Source organism: Pararge aegeria, chromosome 17, assembly GCF_905163445.1.
Source record: "Pararge aegeria chromosome 17, ilParAegt1.1, whole genome shotgun sequence".
NCBI classification, from domain to species: Eukaryota; Metazoa; Arthropoda; class Insecta; order Lepidoptera; family Nymphalidae; genus Pararge; species Pararge aegeria.
The window spans coordinates 13,639,324-13,661,362 of record NC_053196.1 but is presented as its reverse complement, the minus strand read 5'-3'; the positions used below and the strand labels follow the sequence as shown (position 1 = coordinate 13,661,362).

Below are 22,039 nucleotides of genomic sequence, written 5' to 3'. Positions count from 1 at the left end.
AGTAATTAAAATTAAAATCTAGTAATAAAAAATCCATCATTTTGATGTAAATTACTATTTTGTATTTTCAGTTCATCATCAGCATCGCATCAACCCTTTACCGGCCCAATACAGAGCACGGGTCTCCTCCTCCTACAAAGAGAAGGGGTTAAGGCCGTAGTCCAAAATGCAGGCCCAGTGCGGATTGGTGGACTCCACAAACCTTTGAGAACATTATGTAGTACTCTTGGTGCAGGTTCCCTCACGATGCTTTCCTTCACCGTTGAAGCAAGTGATATTTTAATTACTTAAAACGCACATAACTTAGTAAAGTGCGAGCTGGGAATGGATGGATTCGAAATCGGCCCCCAAAAGTGAAGTCGCGCTTCTACCCAATGCGCTATCACCGCTAATAAATAAACTAGGTAAAGGATATAGCAACGCTAATACCTGTGAAAAGTCCCCTGAGGTCGATCGAACTCGGTCCCACAGGACGGGATTCCGAAGTGTTAGCCTTTTTTTTTTTGCCTTTTCTTTTAACTAATACTTTTTCCATGGAATCCAGTAAATAAACATTAAAATGTAAATACCAATTGACCCTACATGTACAATAATGTAAAACCTAACCTAACGGGAATATGCATCGTCCAAATATAAAAACCCGTATGGAATAACACCGTTAAACCATAACTCTCCCAGGCCATAAATCCGAGCTGTCCGTTTGTTCGTCACAAGAACGAGTACTGATCAATTTATGATACGCCTTGTATGGCTAGATATGGCTATAAAGCGCAATAGGTATCTACAGATGTGTATTGCGAGATCTTTTTCTAAATTATTGGCGAGAAATGCAGGTTAACGGTATTGGTTTTTTTTAAACCATTACAAGTTAACCCTTGACTGCAGTGGTGTGCATAGAGGGTATGCAGATGATATAAAGTGAAGAAAGTTTCCAATGCGAGTTATAAAATCGAAAGGGTTTGTGTTTTTTATAACTCTTTCAATGCCTTTCCTTAAGTTTTTTCTATAATCTGCCCAAATAGTGCATACCCTGTGCATACCTGTACTGTATGCACACCACTGCTTGTCTGCAATCTTTGGTAGAGGACCAAATTATTGGAGTTATGGACGGTATGTTTTTTTTTTTCTCTCGATTGATTTTTGTTAAACCAAGCATTTAAATTAAAATATTAAAATGTGGTCAGTGGATATGGTATTTCCGTGGTGTTGTTCCGCACCTGGTACAAGGTGCCAACTGAAAATCAGCGCTGTATGCACCCACTGGCGCATGCAGTCCAATGCTGAGCTGGCACCTTTTTTCTAGGTTGTGCCACACGTAACATATGTGGTGTTGTGAATATTGTAATGTGTGGCGCAATGAAAAAATTTTTTTTTTCTTTTTTCTTTATGTTAAGTCCATCATCCACTGCTGGGCGCAGACCTCTCTCATAATTTTTTCGAAGGTTAAGTTAGGTTAGGTATCGAAGCATAGACCCACCACTCTGCTCCAATGTGGGTTGGTGGGCTCGAGTTGGTTGTCACAAGATAGTGATAATAACTGGGACCGACTGCTTAGCGTGCTTCCCGAGGCATGAGGGTCAAATTTACTAGCTCAAGACTGGTACTGAAAATGTATGGCCCTACCCGAGATTAGAACCCAAAACCTCGTGATCTGTAGCTAAACAGCGTAATAGCTAGACCAACCAGGCAATGTTGCTTGCCCCTAATCGGTGTCTAAGCTACCGGAACGCTGAATTACTTAACTACACGTCTTTGTCGATAAGGTGGTAGCTAGCTATCTAGCTACGCCCGAAGCCTCTTACTAAACTAGATCAGAGGAGATTCAGAAATATAAATATAAAAACCCAAATGTTTCCTGCCGGGGATCGAACCTAAGACTATAGTGACTAGACTATAGTTTATCATTCTTATATCGCCCTATCGAATATAAGACTAATAAACTACTGTGCTTACCTCTGTGCCAGGAAGGTTGTCAAGCTGTGGCGTGCACAGTAATTGGGACCAGGGTAAGCATAAAGCGTTTAAGTGCAATAAAATGTCAAAATCCTCCTCTGTTATATGAAAATGTTAGGGTATGCAGTGCTTTTGTTCATGTATGAAGTGCACGCCACTGTTATCAAGGGTAGTTAGCTTACCTCGGATCCCAGTTGGCAGAGAGCCTCCGTTTGGAGCGGACACGCAGACGGAGGCGCACGAGTCTTGTAGCTTCTCCACGTACGCTCACCGAAGCCGCACCACCTTTTGACGACGACAGCTAAAAAAACAAAATAGAAAAAAAACCCGGTAATTTCATGGTAGTACAATGACAGCCGATTGGCGCATTGGGCAGTGACCTTGCTTTCTGATTCCAAGGCTGTGGGTTCGGTTTCCAAGACTGGAAAATGTTTTTGTGATGAACATGAATGTCTTCCGGCCCGGCTAGTATGAGACAATTATCTCCCAGGGGAAAGGATAAAAATTTAAGTACTCCCACATCTTTATAAACTCTGGGAGCATTGGCGCACAAGTGGAAATAATATTCAAATAATAATAAACCGGGATAAACTGCTCCAATTCCATGTTCCCGAGATCTAGCAGGTGGACACGTTAATTATATCCCCTGTCAGGGTATATAATCGGGGATATAATTTTCGTCTCCTGCCTGTGTCTACTGCCTGCCCTGCAGTGTTTATCTGTATAATAGGTTGGGGAAAAGTCTTTTCGCATTATAGTATGTATGAACTTGTAATAAAATCTCTTTGCTATACTGTTTGTATCTGGCTGGTTTTGGTATTATTAAAAGTTTTAATTTTAAAGAAGACAATTCCAAATTCAAATTAGGAAAATCTTTGATTTTTATTTGTTTTTCGTACTGTGAAGATGAGTCAATCTAATGAAGAAATTCAAAACATTTTAAAATTTTACTACAAAAAGGGTAGAAATACAAAGCAATATGACCTTATTGCACTTTTACTTTTTAACTTGTAAATTTAGTTTCGTTTGAAGAGATGACACAACTTTAAGACTTGTCTACTAGTAGTAAGTAATTGTGTTTTTTCTGGAAAAGAATAACATTATTTATCTTTTTGCAGAAAGAACAGATTTTTATTTGTGTTAGCGTAAAATCGCATAACAAATATTATGATTTGATGGCATTATAATGGTATCAACTTCCCTGTTTATAGCAACCAAGTTTCTAGCCCATGTTTGCAAAACAGAACTTAATAGATTCATTATATTGCTTCAACTGGTTATCAGATGCAATTTTTATAACACGTTGAACTAGTAATTTTCTCTTGTTAATTGAAAGAAAATAACTTTGCCACTGCAACTGCCTTGCTGATCTGGTGGTTGAAATGTTAAACTGCAGATCATGAGGCACTGGGTTCGATTAATAGATATTCGATTTTACTAAAAAAAAAGTTAGGTAATTGATGACGCCCACCCACGTACCTCGGAGATCATGTTAAGCTATCAATACCGGTTATAATCACTAATTAGTCTAAAACCTAGTAAGCGGTATTGGAGCAGCATGGTGGGTTTATGTTCCAAAGCTCTCTTTCACATAATAATAATATTGTATAATAATATATCTTTATTTATAATCGGAAAACGTATACATTTTATGAGTGTAAAGTCCTGTCTCCTGGGGTACTTTAAACTGTTTTACAGGACGCAGTGTCTTCTTTATATCTATCGTACTACTAACCAAAGAATTTGAATTACTAAATAATATGAAGAGAAAAAAGAAATTTAAAAAAAGAATAATATAAATTTTAGAGGTGGGTGCGTAGGTTTATTTGGTTGATACGTGAATGTGCGCGTATATATGTGTGTGTGTGTGTATGTGTGTTTGTGTGTAAGAAATAATTTCTATAATTTTTTTTAAATTTTAATATCAGAGAGAGGTATAACCAAAGTATAGTATAGGTATAAGTAGTAGTAACGTTAACGGATTGATGAATAGGAAAAATATAAATATACCTGTAAAACATATCTGTCTCGTTTAGATATTGAAAATGATAAGGTGTGCATCTCCCCCCCTCCGTGCTCTTGGACTACTTGAAGTTTGGCTGGAAAAGAAAAATCCTATAAGGCTTACTAGGGATTGGAAATACTCGACTTTCTCAAAGTACCGGGACCCGAAACCACCCACGCCAAAAGCCAAAAAAAATTATTAGAATTTAACATATTTTTATCCCCATGTTTCATATTCAAATTCAAAAAAAAAAAACAGTTTAAATAAAAATTAAAATCATTTAATAAAGTGAACTTTGTAATAAATAAACTTAGCTAAGACCAAAATATCGCATATCACGATCTCTACAAATATCACAAAGCAACAATATGGCTGACATTTAAGAGTACGTGATTAAATAAAACTTTTATTGACGACAATTTAAACGGAAATATAAACTGAACGAGAACTACACTTTATATTTTTATAGTAATTTTACATTTGCCAAAGGGTCGCCTACAGCTCTGTGGTGTAGTTTTTAGGAAATGTTTCAACGCTGCCTTTATTGCACACCAAGAAACACATATAACCACAATATAAAACGAAGTATTAGTTTTTAATAGTTTAGCTAATAAAAGGCGGTTTCAATGATATAGTACAGTAAGCTAGTAAAGATAATTACGAATGACCTTTTGAAAATTATATTATACTACAATTTCAACAGCCGTTGAGTGACTTGAAAGTCTCGGAAGCCGATACAACTTTTACTATAAGTCCCAGCACTCCGGGACGTACTTTAGACGATGGTATAGTGTAGTTATGAGGCTCATCTGGCTGTATAGATATCGACCGTTGCCATTCCTTTTGTTTTCCTTAGTTTATGGATATTTCATTTTTATATCGAAGTAGATAAATAAACTTACAGTCACCAGAGTCAGGGGGTCCTCGATAAAACGCCCAGTGCATATGCCTTGAGCACGGGCTCACTGTGATATACACCGTCATCTGAGAGATCAATGACGTGTTTAGCTCCAGGCTGAAACAAACAACATTATTAATTGGTATTCTAAAGCTTTATTTACATTGTAATAATTAGTAATTAATGTCCATTAATATGAAGTGAAGGTTCTGCTTGGCGGCAGACATAATCATGGTTCCCTCCCCGCAGGAGCTATGTCATATAAAGCTCTGCAACTAGTAGAGTTTTTTGTGACACAGATTAGCGCCTTCAAATAAAGAAAAAATAAACAAACTCTTTAGCTTTATAATTAGTATAGATTAGGGATCAGGAATGAAATAAATATCTTACTTCCGACTTTCCCCCTCCTCGAGCCTATACAAAGTCTGATTGTCCATTGGCAGCCATTCCACTGAGACCTTGGAGATGGGCCTGGTGACCAAAACACTTGGCGCCGCCAGTCCAGCACCAGCAGCGTTAAGTAGGATAAGCGTCGCCAGCCTGGTGGTTAGGACGTCTAGGTTTCTGTTGACAATAACATACATTGATTAAATACCATTTGTCATATTTAATTCTCTCTCCTACGTCTTGTTCCTCATTGATTAGGGCTATGACCCCTACCACATACAACCTTTCGGACGACGTCGCGCCATTTGACTCGGCTTTTAGCATCATGTAAAACTATATGCAGTTTGGAATCCAGCGCAGTGCGGATTTGATTAGACCAACGAACCGGGCTACGTCCTCGAGGTCTCATTCCTTGCACTTTGTTGGTGACCACTATTTTTCAAGATTGACTCCATCTTTTCTGGCAATGTGTCTGAAGTACTCAAGAATCCTCGGAAGACAGGTGGTTGATAGTCTTTTAGTAAATTCATATTTAATTAAAGTGTCATAAATAATGGACGGAACAAGCAAATGGCCCACCTGCGATGGTTAATGGAAAAATGGTCCTGCGAAGTGCCATACTTTGTCGATCAACCTAAGGCGTATTTGTTTTGGCGGTAGAAAGTATAGGCTATGGTTAAGAACGCTCTTCCGAGATCTGTGAAATCTTGATCTGTACACCCACCCGAGGTTTAAGTTTTAAATCTACAGTGATTAAGGCTTGGTCTGAGGCAAGCACGTCCCATCTTAGACCACTTCTAGGCTTATATTTCATCAGGTAAGCTTGTGGTCGGGCGTTAACTCATGTCTATGCCATGCCCAATTTAGAAGTGATTGTAGTGCATGCCTTGAAGCTTATATTGGAATAGGCTATCAGAAATCTATCATCATTAGGGGTAATTTTGCTTGATAAAAGCATTATTTGTAATAAAATTTCGAATGCTTGTTTTCTAGTTATTTTAAAAGCAGAGTAATCTTTAAATTATTTTTGATCAGTCTATGACGGCTATTTGTCATTCTCCTTTACATTCATGGCTTTTAATTATTGTATGGTGTGATTTATTGTTCTCTGTTTTATATTTGTTACGGTTTATATTAATTTATTAGGTAGGTATGTATTTATAATCTATAATTTTTACAAATATTTTCACTTTTTACTTACTATTTTTCATAGTTTTATTGCTCAAGTTTACACCCTGACGATAATATATAACTGCTTGTCCTCAGCAAGGTTATGATAGAGGTGATTTTTAGCAACAATACAAATTGGATATACCTATTTGTTATATTCGTCGCCAACAGTGTTTCCCGTTTCTTTGATTTTTTTAAATCTATCTTCTATCTATCTTTTTTAAATATACCGTCTTGGCGCAGTGGTGAGCGCTGCGGATTCAAGTGGGAGGTCCCGGGTTGGATCTTAGGGATCTGGGAATTTGGGAATTAATAATTTCTGAATTTTCTTTGGTTTGGTCTGGTGGGAGGCTTCTGCCGTGGTTAATTACCACCCTACGGACAAAGACGTGCCACTAAGCGATTTAGCGTCACCTAAACCGATTAGAGGTATGGGTTTAATATACCTAACCTAACCTAACCTAACAGGTTCCCCCTCACCATCTTAGACTGCATCATTACTTACTATCAGATGAGATTGAAGTCTAAGGCTAACTTGTAGTGGAAAAAAAATCGCGGGAATCGTTACTATTCACGGTTTGAATAGTACCTTATGATTCGCCTCCAGGATACCTACATACATCGCTTTAGTAATACATAATACGTTTTCCTACATATTACCGAAGGTAATATTAGATCTACCTTTACCTAAGTTTAAACACTATGTTAAAACACATTTAATAAATCTCTAAAAACTACACGATTGTAGTAACCACGATTTATTAAATAGTAATCTTAATATATATAAATCTCCTGTCACGATGTTTGTCCGCGATGGACTCCTAAACTACTTAACCGATTTTAAATTAAATTGGCACACCGTGAGCAGTCTGGTCCAACTTAAAAGATAGGATAGCTTAGGTCTTTGATTATAAAATTCAAAATTCATTTATTTCAAGTAGGCCTAATATAAGCACTTTATAGTCGCAATTTTCTTTTATTGCAAAATATTTGTCTATGATTAATTGACAGTCACAACTCACATGTTATATATAAATACTACTATACTCATTTAAGGCTTAGCGATACTGAATACTTTAAAAACAAAATTAAACGCAGACGAAGTCGCGGGCAACAGCTAGTGAATTATGAATTTTTAATTTTGAATTACGTCCAAGGTGCAAGCTGTTAAATTTTTGCCAAATTTTGTCAATATCTACGTTGTAGTTATGCCGAACATATGAAACAAAAAAAACAAACTTTTAATGGTATGTTATATGGGATGTAAAGTACCCATCTTTGTCCATCTTCAGGGTGCACTCTATCTCCTCATCAAATTTTATGAAAACCTGTTTAATGGTTTGGGCGTAAAAAGATTACAGACAAACAGAGCTATTCGAACTTCGTTATTTATGATATTATACCATGGATTTTAATGAGATGCTAAGTCGCCAGGAAGTTCTGTATATATCTACACATTCTCTTTTTTAATTTTTGTTCTATCCCAGGGACCTATTGGGATCCCACGAACCGTACAAACTGATAAATAAACTAGTTTGTTTTTGTCTACAAAACTGGATCGAAAAGAGTCCAGTCACGCATAAGAATTATCGCGGCCTACTTTTTTAAAGATGATTCAGCTATATTATGCTAAGTAGAATTAGTTTATTTTATAAAACAAAACGGCCAAGTGTGTCATGAACACACGAAGGGTTCCGTAAGAACATGTAATTTTTTTTTTAATATATTGTTTTTTTTATAATATAGCGCCACAATCAGTGGCGTGCACAGGTTCTTCGGCATACACTGCTATGCATAAAGCGTAAAATAGAAAAGATCCCTTCCAATGCAAGCTATATAAAATCATTTGAGTAGGCAGTGCTTTTGTGCATGTATGATGTGCTCGCCACTGTGGCCCACCTAATGAAAACAGTTACCTACGAGTATAAAAATTCAAAATTCATTTATTTCAAGTTGGCCTAACATTAGCACTTTTGAAACGTCAAGCCTATCTGTTTGTAGTGACTACCGGTTAGGAAAGATTCAACCGAGAAGAAGCCGGCAAGATACTCAGCAATTGCTCTTTTCCAACATCAACTATTTTCATTATACATTTTAACATTAATTTTTCTATCTTTTGAGAGATGAAAGCGGACCCGGATGCCTCCAAGCAACCTTGTCTTTAAGAAATTCATCAATTGTATAGTAGGTTACTATACAATTGATGAACTTCTGTAATAAATGTGTTTCTTTAAACCTACAGTGAGGTTTATGCATTGGAGGAGTTATCTTTACTAAATCAATATAAACAGAGCTATATTTCGCAGGGCGTGCAAAGTAAATAAAAAAATAAAAAAAGTGCCGTCTCATATTCATAAACCTTAGCCCTTAATTACACCGGCTACCATGCCCTTGGAGCAGAAATAAGCATGGCGATAGTATATCCCTGGACAAGCACTATCACAAAAAGCTTCTTCGCACGTCCTGCAATAAGCCACCCTGTGTCATCAATATGAGACAGGTGTTAAATCCTGTAATTACACCGGCAAACACGCCCTCTAGACCGGAACACAGCATTGCAACAATCCTGCTTTGCGGCAGAAATAAGCATGGCGACAGTACTTCTGCCACAAAACTTACCAGTACAATGACACGCTACAGGGTATTGCAATTATTCCCATTGTTTGGTGACCCATACGATCCCGGAATGTGTGTTTTTCCCTATCGGTCAACGGAATCTAAGAGGCTTAAACAAAACCTCTATCCAGGATGGTGAAACACCCTTAATTTTTTTTTTGAAGTGAAACTTCTTTATCGGGGTTGGAAAAAAATTTAGTGTAACATTTTTCGGTTACGCGTCACATTTTTTCGTTACGCGCCGTCTTTTTCTTGTCCCAACCACGGTTGATTCGAGTTTTTTGTATTAAGAATTTGTTTTCAAACCGGAATTGATAGAAATACACTCTCTGGAAAATATTTTCGAATAAATTTTCAGACGATAAATCGAATCCTAGTTTTTCGAAACGAGAACAATCTTAATGTAATGTTAACAAATTAAATGATTCATTAAACTATCCATAATTATTACATCCGGTCTTAAGATCTCCACTAGTCGACATCACATGGAACATGGTTAAAAATATTCCACCTCAGTATAAGCAAATATCAATAGGTCTGTACTCACATCGATGTTGTACAACGTATAATATAACCTACCTACCCTTTTATTGTTTCTCATGAAATTCCTGGAACTAAGTAGCGCACCGGAGTTCAATAAGCTCATATGGCAAAATGACCATAAATTTGTACTCCATACCACAAGCGGTCATTGTTTCTCACGTCGCTAAAGAAATATTCAGCGATATATCAAAAAAACGCGCACGCCAAAAACGTCTGTATTTGCGTGAACGCAAATTTCAAAATGGTGGCGCGAATATTGACAGATGAAACATTAGCCCGCGATCCCTGACCATACTCTATAAATCTCGGCGTAGTAGGGTGTAGTAAATTTCACAATGATTTAGTGTTTCCATTAGCGGTGTTTTTTGCAAACAATACATGCGCGCGCGTTTTTAAGTGATAGTTTCATTGCTAAAAAAGAAGGTACATCGGAATCTGGTAAGGTAAGCGCACTCGAAGGTTGTAGCGCAGTCGTATCGAGTGTATTTTGGACCCTTTGTCTTGTTTGCGATATGATTTCAAAAGTAGTAGTATAATTTCACATTCCAATGTGTTTTATTACAAGATCTTTTATTTATATGAGCTGTTATCTATTGTAATCAGCGGTAATAGCCAGGGTTCGGCTTCGGCTTCCTTATCGGGGGGACCGAATTCGATCCCTGGCACACACAACTTTTCGAAGTTATGTGTGCTTTAAGCAATTAAATATCACTTTCTTTAACGGTCAATAAAAGCACCGTGATATTTTAGAAATTTGAATTTTTATTGAATTTGAATTGTATTGAATTGAATTAGATAATTGTCAACCCTCATAAGTTATGTTTGTATAAAGGATGTTTAAGAACTTCCTGTTTATGTAAAGATTGCCCAGTCTTAATTATTGTACATTAAACTTTCTTCATAACGGGATGTTAATGAAGATGATGAATCTATAGTAATTCTACTATCTGTTGAAGTGTCTGGCAAGGATGGATTTTCGGGATGAAAAGTTTCCTATGTCTATCTCCAGAATGTAAGCTGTCTCTATACAGAATTCAGCCAAGATCGAGAAGAAGTAACCGTGCATAGGAACCACAGAATTAAGAATACACAGTAACTTTGTTCAGTAATTATTTTATCTCTAATGTTCGAAACGTTAACCTTAAAATGGGAAAAGTTTGTGATCTAGTAACGTTCCATAACAAGTGGCGGCCGATTGGCGGAGTGGGCAGCGAACCTGCTTTCTGAGTCCAAGGCCGTGGGTTCCATTCCCACGACTGGATAATGTTTGTGTGATGAAGATGAATATGTTTTTTTTCAGTGCTGGGTGTTTATATATTCTAAGTATTTATGTATATTATTCATAAAAATATTCATCAGTCATCTAAAAACCCATAACACAAGCTACGCTTACTTTGGGGCTAGATGGCGATGTGTGAATTGACGTAGTATATTTATTTATTTATTATTCCGCAGGTGTGAAGTGAGACGTGTTAAGGGCGTCCCTGCTTTGGACACAATTCACTGCATGCAATAATGGCTGAATAAGGATTCTGCAGGTTCTTAATTCTGTGAGAGGAACAAATGTTTTTTTTAATAATCTAATTTTCTAGTGTAAATTGGATGGACAGCTTAATAGGAAAACCGGGAAGTAGGTCAAATTTAACTAACAGTTTTATAACAGAAAAACAGGGATGGATGAAACTAAATAAAAGCTTATAAATAGTCCATACACCTTAGGCAGGATAAACGTAATGTAACAGCCGATCGCCTCTCAATATAGATCAAGAAAATGATCGCCCAACGTGAGTACGCAATAAGTTATTGAATTATTAATGCCTCACTTATAATTTGATGTTGTACATTGATCACGATAAAGCGGCAAATGGTGTGATTCAGGAATAGGTGTTATGACGAATCGGCAATGTACGAGCACTTTATGTTTCAGTTAGTGTCACCGTGATAGGAGGTGAAAATTTCAGGACTTTATTAAGGCATTATACGTGAATGAAAATGGTGAGTTAAAAAAATGTAAAGATTCGACGACCCTGAATTTAAGTAGGAGGTCGATTCGAAATTTATAATTTCTGAATTTCCTCTGGTCTGGTCTGGTAGGAGGTTTTTTTCCGTGGCTAGTTACCACCCTACCGACAAAGACGTGCCGCTATAGTGTTTCGGTATAGTATATAGTTATATTTCGATATACGATATAGTGTTTCGGTGCGATGTCACATGGAAACCGATTAGGGGCAGGACTACCACACTCCCTAACAGGTCCACTACCATCTAATCATCTACTTTGCATCATCACTTTTACCACCAGGTGAGATTGCAGTCAAGACCTAACTTGCAGTGGAAAAAAAAACTCAAAAGAGGTTAAAAGGATTCTGTCTCGAGGTTGCAAGCTATCTTAATGCAGAACTTTACGATCGTTAATAAAGCGCATATTTTCTTAGACTTGAAAAACACCTTATCCTCCAGTACTAACACCTCTTTACTACAAGATCTTTACATAGTATATAATAGGTTGAGGAAAAAGTCTTTTCGCATTATAGTATGTGTGAACTTGTAATAAAATCTCCTTGGCTATACTATTTGTATCTGGCTGGTTTTTGTATCATAAAAAGTTTAAATTTTAAAGGAGATAATTCCAAATTCAAATTAGACAAATGTGTGATTTTTATTTATTTTTCGTGATGTGAAGATGAGCGAATCTAATGAAGAAATTCAATACATTTTAAAATTTTACTACAAAAAGAAAATGCGATGTTTATGGATCTAGTGCAACGTCTGTGAGATTAGCACCAATTTGGTTTAAGCGTTTTCAATCCGGAAATTTTGATGTCTTTATGTCTTTTCTATCTACCTATGATACTGCAACTCATTGAAATCTATTAATTATGCTTTGTTATGTTAGTTTTCTAAAAATATTTTTTCTTATATTATATCCACCTATCAAGTAAATCGTTTATTTGTCCTAAAGTTTTTTTTTAATAAGAATGAGAAGGTCCTATATAATCTGTAGCAGCTTGGTGAACCTTATTCTGGCACTAAATCAACACCTAGTCGTTACAAGCACTGTATTTGGTGGTCGCTGACAGTTATATATTATATCTTTAGCAAAAATCCGGCGTAACATATCACAGTGACATGTACACATGGTGATGCAACATTTAATATACCTATCTAATGCAGGCATGTGGTGAGAACTCTTAAAGTATGTCAGTGAATTTTTGATTTGACATACTTTGCAGTGCTATATTAAAATATTTTAATCTACTTATGTATATTAATAACTGCCTTGTTAGTGCTGTGATAAAAATTTTGGAGGTTCTGAGTTCGATTTCTAGTTTGGAAGTAAGAATATGAGCATAGCTTTGTCCGCATTTGCGTTCACCTGCATTGGAGCACCGTGAATGGTCTAAGGAATTAATCTCTCTCTGCTATGATAGAGGGCCGTGTCAAGCCGTGGGAAGTTTATAAGCTGAGGATGATGATGATGAATATTTTGAATATAATATCAGACCGAATGGCGTGGCAACGCACAGTGAGCTTAAAGTGTTTAATAAAGAATATTCTTATTTCAAAATCAGAATTTTTTTTTTTTGGTCATGGCATATGTTCTGTACAAATAAGTACAAACAGTTTGGATGTTAGACATCTCGCGATGACCTGTAGGGTTATCTCAACCATTATGTCGTCCTATTTCCACAAGACGAGAAAACGCGTGGACATAATGAATTGGTAGCGCGCATATTATAAGCTTAGACTAGCATTGTAGTATAATATCATGGAAGTAACTTACTTCGATAATGTTAAATTCCTACTACCAAAGTCCGCCAACTACCCATTTTTAGCGCCATGAGTCAACCTTATTCTTATACCACACAATTCCCAGTCAGTCTATTTGTCAAAAGTAGTTGCTCTTGTGATAACTCTATTTGTTACTTAAGTAAAATTAAGTGTACCTGTAATAACGTGCAGTAAAAAGAAGATTTATTGCCAATAATTCTTCTCGAAACAAATACGATCATTTGCGGATGACAGCGTGTTTGAATTGTTTCTCTTTATGATGGAAACCCTTGCCGTTTCTTCAGGTTTTACTTTAATAGGTACTTTGTTACTTGGGTAAGTTATAAATCGTATGTTTTACAACCTCTGCTAACTAGAAAAAGACTTTCATGTTCTTTTTCGTAACTATATCGTTAAACATTCTTTCATTTGTTTTGGATTCTAAATCTGTTTTGGTTGTTACAATCCTACCGACAAAAACGTTCCGGCAAGCGATATAGCGTTCCGGTACGATGCGGACTCCTAACAGGTTGGGTCGTTACCATAGTCCATATGATACTGCATCAGCACTTTACTATGACATTATAATGCATTCAAGGGCAAACATAAAGCAGAATATCCCCTGTGTTGAAGATTCACGATACCTAAATTGATTAAGTAAATTAACAAATACTTTTGCGAGACCTTGTATCAAACAGTTGATTATTATAATAAGGAAGTTATGTTTTAATAGTTGATAATGTAGATATATTGGTTATTTGTATGAAAAATACAAGTTAGTTGCGAGACCTAATCTCCGATAAGTCTATTTAGAGTATATTTTATTAGTAATAAATATAGACGATTTATAGCTGTAAAATTAAATATAAGATTTATTTAAATTAAGCGGTCGATGCTTCCCCGTCACCAACCATACTGAAGCTGACCAATTTGTAAACAACCGCTTCACTCTTTATGTATCACTATCTCTGTCTACTAATATTGCTATCTCTTTTACCTGTATTTGCATCCTTGTCTCATACTCTAATAAAGATACCGATATGCGCGCGCTTCTGTGAGCATAAAACCCCGCCTCACGCGGTCAAATCACGCACTTCACTCGCTGACTCTGAAGCGAACGCATCTCCGGTAAAACGACTACACCTTGTTGTTTTATTTCACTACTGTGGATTGGACTCATCTACGATCCTCCACAGTGCATGGTCCTTCGAGCCGGATCCAAGAAACCGGCAAAATAAGAAAAGGAGACGAGCTCAAGTCAGTGAACATTTCTGCGAAGCAAGACTGAAAGGAATCAACCTATCGCTGCGGAACGGGTTCCGCGGGCTTGGAAGATCGTTCAAGTCAGGCTGCAGACCGAAGTCAACGTACAAGAAGTCTGTCTAGCAACGGAAAAGGCATCAACCCTTCGCTGCGGGTGCATTGAGGCGAAGCTCTGCATAGCTGCCGAAGACCGCGAAGCCTGTGGGGAAGATCGTTTCTCGCGCTACAGACACAAGAAGTCCCACCTACAACGCATTGGCAAAAAGGAATCCACCATCGCTGCGGGTGCATTGAAGCGAAGCTCTGGAGTAGCTGCTGAAGACCGCGAGGCTGTTGGGAAGATCGTTTTGCCGCGCTGCAGAGGAGACCTACAAGAAGTCTTACCTTCAACATACGAAGAGGAATCCACCATCGCTGCGGGTGCATTGAGGCGAAGCTCTGCATAGCTGCCGAAGACCGCGAGGCCTGTTGGGAAAATCGCTTCGCAACGTAGAAGAGAAAACTCAAAGCGGTTTACCGCGCCTCATCTGTTCACCACCTAACGGTGTCAAACGGTGAACAGTGAGTTAACGCCTAACGGCGGGAGCAGTATACCAGACGGTACTGCCAGCTTGCCTTAACGGGCAGTAAGTCTGTAACAGTCTGATCGCGCCGGTACGGTTCGCGTGGGATAGCGCCCTCCTGGAAGGCACGCACGACGGTATCGGGCGTTCCCCCCGGTACCCGAGCGCGCGATTCTCACGCGTTACCCTCTGTCGGGCGATTCCTCACCACCCTACCTTTATTTCCATCCCTGTCAGAGTGTTCTTCCTTTGGGACCCTCTGCCAGGACTGATAGGGCGTTAGGGCTGTTAGGGTCAAGAAGACTGAAGACCTGCGCCAAGATGAGTACCATCGAAACGCGAAGCAAGAAGTCACAACCGAAGGAAAAGGAAGTCGGAAGCGACGAATCGGGAGATTCGTCTAGAACAGGCGAAACGTCAGGTACAGAGCGAACCACCTGTACAGAACAAACAACTAGCACCAATCAAACTACGACCACAACAGACTCAAGCAGCACAGCGAAAAACACACCACAAGACGTGCAAAGAAAAGCGACGGGATCACGGACATCGCAGAGCAAACGTGCAGAACTAGAAGCCCGTTTAGAACTCCAGCACAGAGAAAAAGAACAGGCGGACGCCGCAGCTGCACTCGCTCGTACTAAATTGGAGCTATTGCAACTAGCAGAGAACTCCGACCAAGAACCGGACAATGAAAACGACCTAGTCAACGATTGGATAGACAAAACTCCGCCGCCACAAGATACCGAATTTAACCGCAGTATGAACATCCTATCAAACCTAGTAGCAAAGGCAGTTCAACAAACCAACAGTAGTCACGAACACAGAACGGATACCGCACCAAAGAAACCACCAATATATATTAACGATCTGTACCTATTTGACGGAGATCCCATCAACTGGATACCATTCATCAGCCACTACAAGGACACGGCATCATTTTTTTGTGACATCGAAAACACCGCTCGCATCAGGAAGTCCCTCAAAGGACTTGCAAGACAAACAGTAAAATCTCTTCTATACACCAGCACGAACCCAGAAATAATATTAACAGAATTAGAAAGAAGATTCGGACAACCTTCATATATAATAAAAAGCGAAATCGCAGAACTCGACAAATTGCCCAAAATGACTGAAGACATTAAGGGCATAGGCACATTTGCTAGCGCAGTATTTAACAGCGTAAATACAATAAAACAATTAGACCGAAAGGAATATCTTTACTCTACCGATATATCAGATAGAATCGTGGGAAAAATGAGCACCATAGTAAGATTTCGATGGCAAGAATACAAATGCCACCGGACAAAGGAACCAATACTCAGTGTGCTGTCTGAGTTTTTAAATATGATATCGGATCAATTTGATGAGCCCGGTTTACGTCTCAAACAGAAGGTTAAAATAGAAAATAACAAATCACGACCAATAAGAAGAGCCAGAGTTAATACGGCAAATCACGAATCAACCTACGAAAGTGACGAAGATTCAAACTACGACAGCGAGTTCGAAGAAGAAATGAGAATCGTCCTTACCGCCTCGGCAATAGAAGAAGAAAGATGTCCCCTATGCGAACAATCACACGATATTATCAAATGCGACAAATTCACAAAGGAACCCACCAAAGAACGTTGGGAAATAGTCAAAAGACTAAAGATGTGTTTCAAATGTCTCAAAACGAATCACAGACACTTTCAATGCAAAACTCAACCTTGTGGCAAGGATGGTTGCATCAGAAAGCATCATGAGCTACTGCATCAAGAAAGATTAAAACCAGACTCTAATAAGATAGTTTCAGTAAATCACATAGGCACTTCAAAAGCCTACTTAAAAATAGTACCTGTAGAGCTGTGCGGACCAAATGGCACTGAGACCGTCATGGCCTTACTAGATGAGGGGTCAACAGTCACTCTGCTGGTAGACAAAGTCGCCCACCACATAGGAGCCTCCGGACCTGCAAAGAGCCTAGTTATCGAAGGCATAAGCGGTCATCAAATAAAAACGGAAGAATCAAGACATATTAAAATTCGTATCAAAGGTTTATTCTCAAGGACATATAAAGATCTTCAGGCACATACAATCGGACAACTCAACCTTATAGCACAATCCGTAAAGAAAGAAGACATAGAAGATTGCCCCCATCTTAAAGATATAGAAGATCAGCTGATATACGATGGAACGCCACCATCACTGTTAATAGGCCAAGACAACTGGCACTTAATAGTTACAAGAGACTTGAAGACTGGTAGCGCATCAAAGCCCGTGGCATCCCTAACCAGCCTAGGATGGATACTTCACGGCTTGAAGACTGAAACCTCAAAACCCGTCCTCTTCATAAATCACATTCATGAAAAAGAAACTGAAGACATAGATAAACTAATTAAAAACCATTTCAGTCTCGACTCGTTGGGAATAACAGAAAGAAAACCACTAAAAGATCCCGAACAACGAGCCATGGCAATTTTAGAAAAAACAACTCATAGATTGCCCGAAGGAAGATTCGAATGCGGATTACTATGGAAATCCGACGATGAAACTATGCCACAAAATAGAAACAGTGCCTTACGCCGCCTACAAGGCATAGAAAGAAAACTAAATAAAAATGAAGACTTCAAATTAAAATATACTCACCAAATACAAAATCTAATATCCAATGGATATGCCGAACTAGCCACCACAAAACCCACCTCGCCAAGAACCTGGTACCTGCCACATTTCGCAGTAATACATCCACAAAAGGAAAAATTAAGAGTCGTGTTCGACGCCGCCGAACGCACAAATGGCAAAAGTCTAAACGATGCCTTACTATCCGGTCCTGATTTACTACAATCCCTCTTCGGCGTGCTGATAAGGTTCCGCCAAGGCCCGGTAGCCGTCGCAGCCGACATCAAGGAAATGTTTCTCAGAATCGTAATACGAGAAGAAGACAGAGACAGCTTACGATTCCTCTGGAAAGAGAACGAAACAGACGCAGAACCTAAAGAATACAGAATGAAGTCGCTAATATTCGGAGCAACGTCATCACCCTGTTCAGCTATATACGTTAAGAATCGAAATGCTCAAGACTTCCAAGAAAAATATCCCGAGGCTGTGAATGCCATTCAACGTTGTCATTATATGGACGACTATTTACAAAGCTTCCCAACAGTCGAAGAAGCAAAAAGAACAAGTAAAGAAGTGGACCTCATACACAAAAGTGGAGGTTTCGAACTAAGAGGATGGACATCGAATTATCCATCCACTATTAACACAATGGAAATCAACCATCCCGACCACATTAATTTGGGAGACCACGATAAATATGGGAAGACATTGGGCATGATATGGCAAACCAACAACGACGCATTACGATTTACTGTCAGCCTTCGCAACACGCCCGATGACGTCACTAAAGAAACGAGACCACCAACTAAACGCGAAGTCGCAAGCGCTGTCATGTCAGTATTCGACCCGCTAGGTTTAGCCACTCCAGTTTTAATACAAGGAAAAACACTTATACAGCAACTATGGCGCACCGGAATAAATTGGGACGACCACATACCCGACACGCTTAGAGACCATTGGTCAAAATGGCTCAACAACCTAGCATGTCTAAAGGATCTCAACGTTCCACGATGTACAGATTCCTGTAACGAGGGGGAACTACATACCTTCGTAGACGCCAGTGAAACCATCTATGCCGCTGCAACATACTGGAAAACTACTATGAACAACCAGGTCAGCATAAAACTAATAGCAGCAAAAGCCAAGGTGGCCCCACTCAAACCTACCTCTATACCACGATTAGAATTACAAGCCGCAGTGCTTGGCTGCCGTCTAGCAAACAGCATTCACCAAGAAATGGACACCAATATTAAGAAGAAGTATTACTGGTCAGACTCTCGAACGGTATTAGCATGGATCAAATCCGACCCACGCACGTTCAAAACCTTCGTCGCACACAGACTAGCTGAAATAGAAGAACTCTCAAAAACATCAGAATGGAGATACGTACCCACTAAACAAAACGTAGCTGACGACGCAACTAGATCGGCACCCCGAAATTTCGACAGCAACCATCGATGGTTCAACGGTCCAGAATTCCTAAAACTTGACTGCAACGAATGGCCTCAAGATCACAGTGATCGCTCACTACAAGTTACGGGCGAAGAAAAAACACAGACAGTAGCCACGGCGCGTCTCGTTCAACCACCTATACCAGACGTCAGTCGTTTCTCATCATGGACACGTTACCTACGAGCCTCAGCACGCTTCATACAAAGCGTCGAAGTTTTTAAAACATTAATAAATAAACCCGACAAAGTCACCGCCACTAAACGAATCGTCAAGGATAAAGCCTGGAAACCGTATAAAAAACAGATGACTCAACAAACACCCACGAATCAAGAACCAACTATAAAAACCGTGAACAAACTAATACCATTATCAAGAAAATACATCAAGCAAGCTGAAACAATGTTGATACAACGAATTCAAAATGACAGTTTTAAGAATGAAATTCAAAACCTTAAAGATCACAAGAAGTTCGCCAAAGGATCCCGCCTAAGAAGACTCACCGCCGTTATAGAAGATGATATAATGCATCTCGAAACTCGCCTATCCGCTGCCAACAACATAGCGATTTCCTACAAAAAACCCATAATACTCGATGGAAAACACCCGATTACACGACTAATCGTGAACCATTACCATAAAGAATACAATCACGGTAATCACAACACGATTATGAACGAGATTCGACAGAAATACTATGTGATATCTCTTCGAAACACCGTCAAAAGTATAGCAAGAGAATGCCAATGGTGTAGAATACACAAAGCCGTTCCTATCACAACACCTTTGGGAGACTTACCGGTGGAACGCCTGCAACACAAACAATACCCGTTCACCTGCACTGCTGTAGATTATTTCGGACCAATAACCATAAAAATTGGCAGAAAAACAAATAAACGCTGGGTGGCTTTATATACATGCCTCACAACGCGAGCAGTTCATCTGGAGATTGCTACATCCTTGTCAGCAGATAACATGATACTCACACTGCAAAGAATGATAGCACGTCGAGGGACACCTAAAACGATGTTTAGCGACAATGGAACAAATTTCATCGGAGCAAATAAAGAAATCAAGACAGCGTTTGAAAAAATGATAGATAAATCCAAAGAAAAAGGAATTCAATGGAAATTCATACCTCCAGGAGCTCCACACATGGGAGGAGCATGGGAGAGACTAGTGCGATCAGTTAAAACCGCACTAACCGCAACCCTTAATACACGACATCCTCAAGAAGAAATATTACATACATTACTTCTAGAAGCAGAACACCTCATAAATTCAAGACCTATAACAGAGGTATCCCTAGATCCAGATGACCAAGAAGGTTTAACTCCAAACCACTTTCTGATTGGAAGATCAAGCGGGCACCTTCGCATGGGAGATTTCACGGACGACGAACTCATCGGCCCCCCAACATGGAAAACATTACAACGCCTCACCGATCACTTCTGGAAACGCTGGCTCAATGAATATCTACCCACGATAACACCGCGATACAACAACAATCAAAATGGATTCATTAACCCAACCATCGGCGACATTGTAATAATAATTGATAATTCTCTTCCCCGAGGCACCTGGCCAAGAGGTGAAATCATCAAAACCTACCCCGGACCAGACGGAAAAACACGTATAGTAGACGTGCGCACTACCGCCGGAATACTAAAGCGACCGGTTTCCCGCCTAGTGAAAATCGCGCAATCTTCTTCCTCAACATGAAGTGCTCCAGATGTCATCTTCGCACGGAGGGGAGACTGTTGAAGATTCACGATACCTAAATTGATTAAGTAAATTAACAAATACTTTTGCGAGACCTTGTATCAAACAGTTGATTATTATAATAAGGAAGTTATGTTTTAATAGTTGATAATGTAGATATATTGGTTATTTGTATGAAAAATACAAGTTAGTTGCGAGACCTAATCTCCGATAAGTCTATTTAGAGTATATTTTATTAGTAATAAATATAGACGATTTATAGCTGTAAAATTAAATATAAGATTAATTTAAATTAAGCGGTCGATGCTTCCCCGTCACCAACCATACTGAAGCTGACCAATTTGTAAACAACCGCTTCACTCTTTATGTATCACTATCTCTCTCTACTAATATTGCTATCTCTTTTACCTGTATTTGCATCCTTGTCTCATACTCTAATAAAGATACCGATATGCGCGCGCTTCTGTGAGCATAAAACCCCGCCTCACGCGGTCAAATCACGCACTTCACTCGCTGACTCTGAAGCGAACGCATCTCCGGTAAAACGACTACACCTTGTTGTTTTATTTCACTACTGTGGATTGGACTCGTCTACGATCCTCCACACCCTGTTTAGAAAAAAAATAGATACCTAGCCATTATCCTTTGACTGCCGACTGGCGCAGTGGGCAGCGACCCTGCTTTCTGGGTCCAGAAAGCAGGGTCTTTCAGGCGCTGGGTTCGGTTTCCACAACTTGAACATGTTTGTGTGATGAACATTAACGTTTTTCAGTGTGTGGGTGTTAATCTATATAGGTATTATAAGTATTTGTCTACCTATATCATTCATAAGAATTTTCATCAGTCATTTTAGTAACCATAACACAAGATACGCTTACTTTGGGGCTGGATGGCGATGTGTGTATTATCGTAGTATATTTATTTATTTTTATTCATTCTCCATAAATGAACTAGAAATCTGATGGACGTCCACTGTTAGACATAGGTATTATATACGGAGTTCCGAATTCCACGGCTTGTGTCCAGCTCGTTGGGAGTCGACCAACAATGAGTTTACCAGTATGGGGCTGCCATTCTAGCACCTTTGGATACCAAGGT

The 22,039-nt window shown here is 39.0% G+C and overlaps 1 protein-coding gene across 1 annotated transcript in view; it reads right to left on the bottom strand.

Annotated features, from left to right (window-relative positions):
• LOC120631268 overlaps window positions 1-22,039 on the bottom strand; it is a 57,810-nt gene that overhangs the window by 16,173 nt on the left and 19,598 nt on the right. The window contains exons 3-6 of the mRNA XM_039900753.1: window positions 5,247-5,420; window positions 4,861-4,973; window positions 3,964-4,052; window positions 2,136-2,254 (exon numbers count right to left, since the gene is read on the bottom strand). Of these exons, the coding sequence (XP_039756687.1) occupies window positions 2,136-2,254; window positions 3,964-4,052; window positions 4,861-4,973; window positions 5,247-5,420 (495 nt within the window). The remainder of the gene's footprint in view (window positions 1-2,135; window positions 2,255-3,963; window positions 4,053-4,860; window positions 4,974-5,246; window positions 5,421-22,039) is intronic.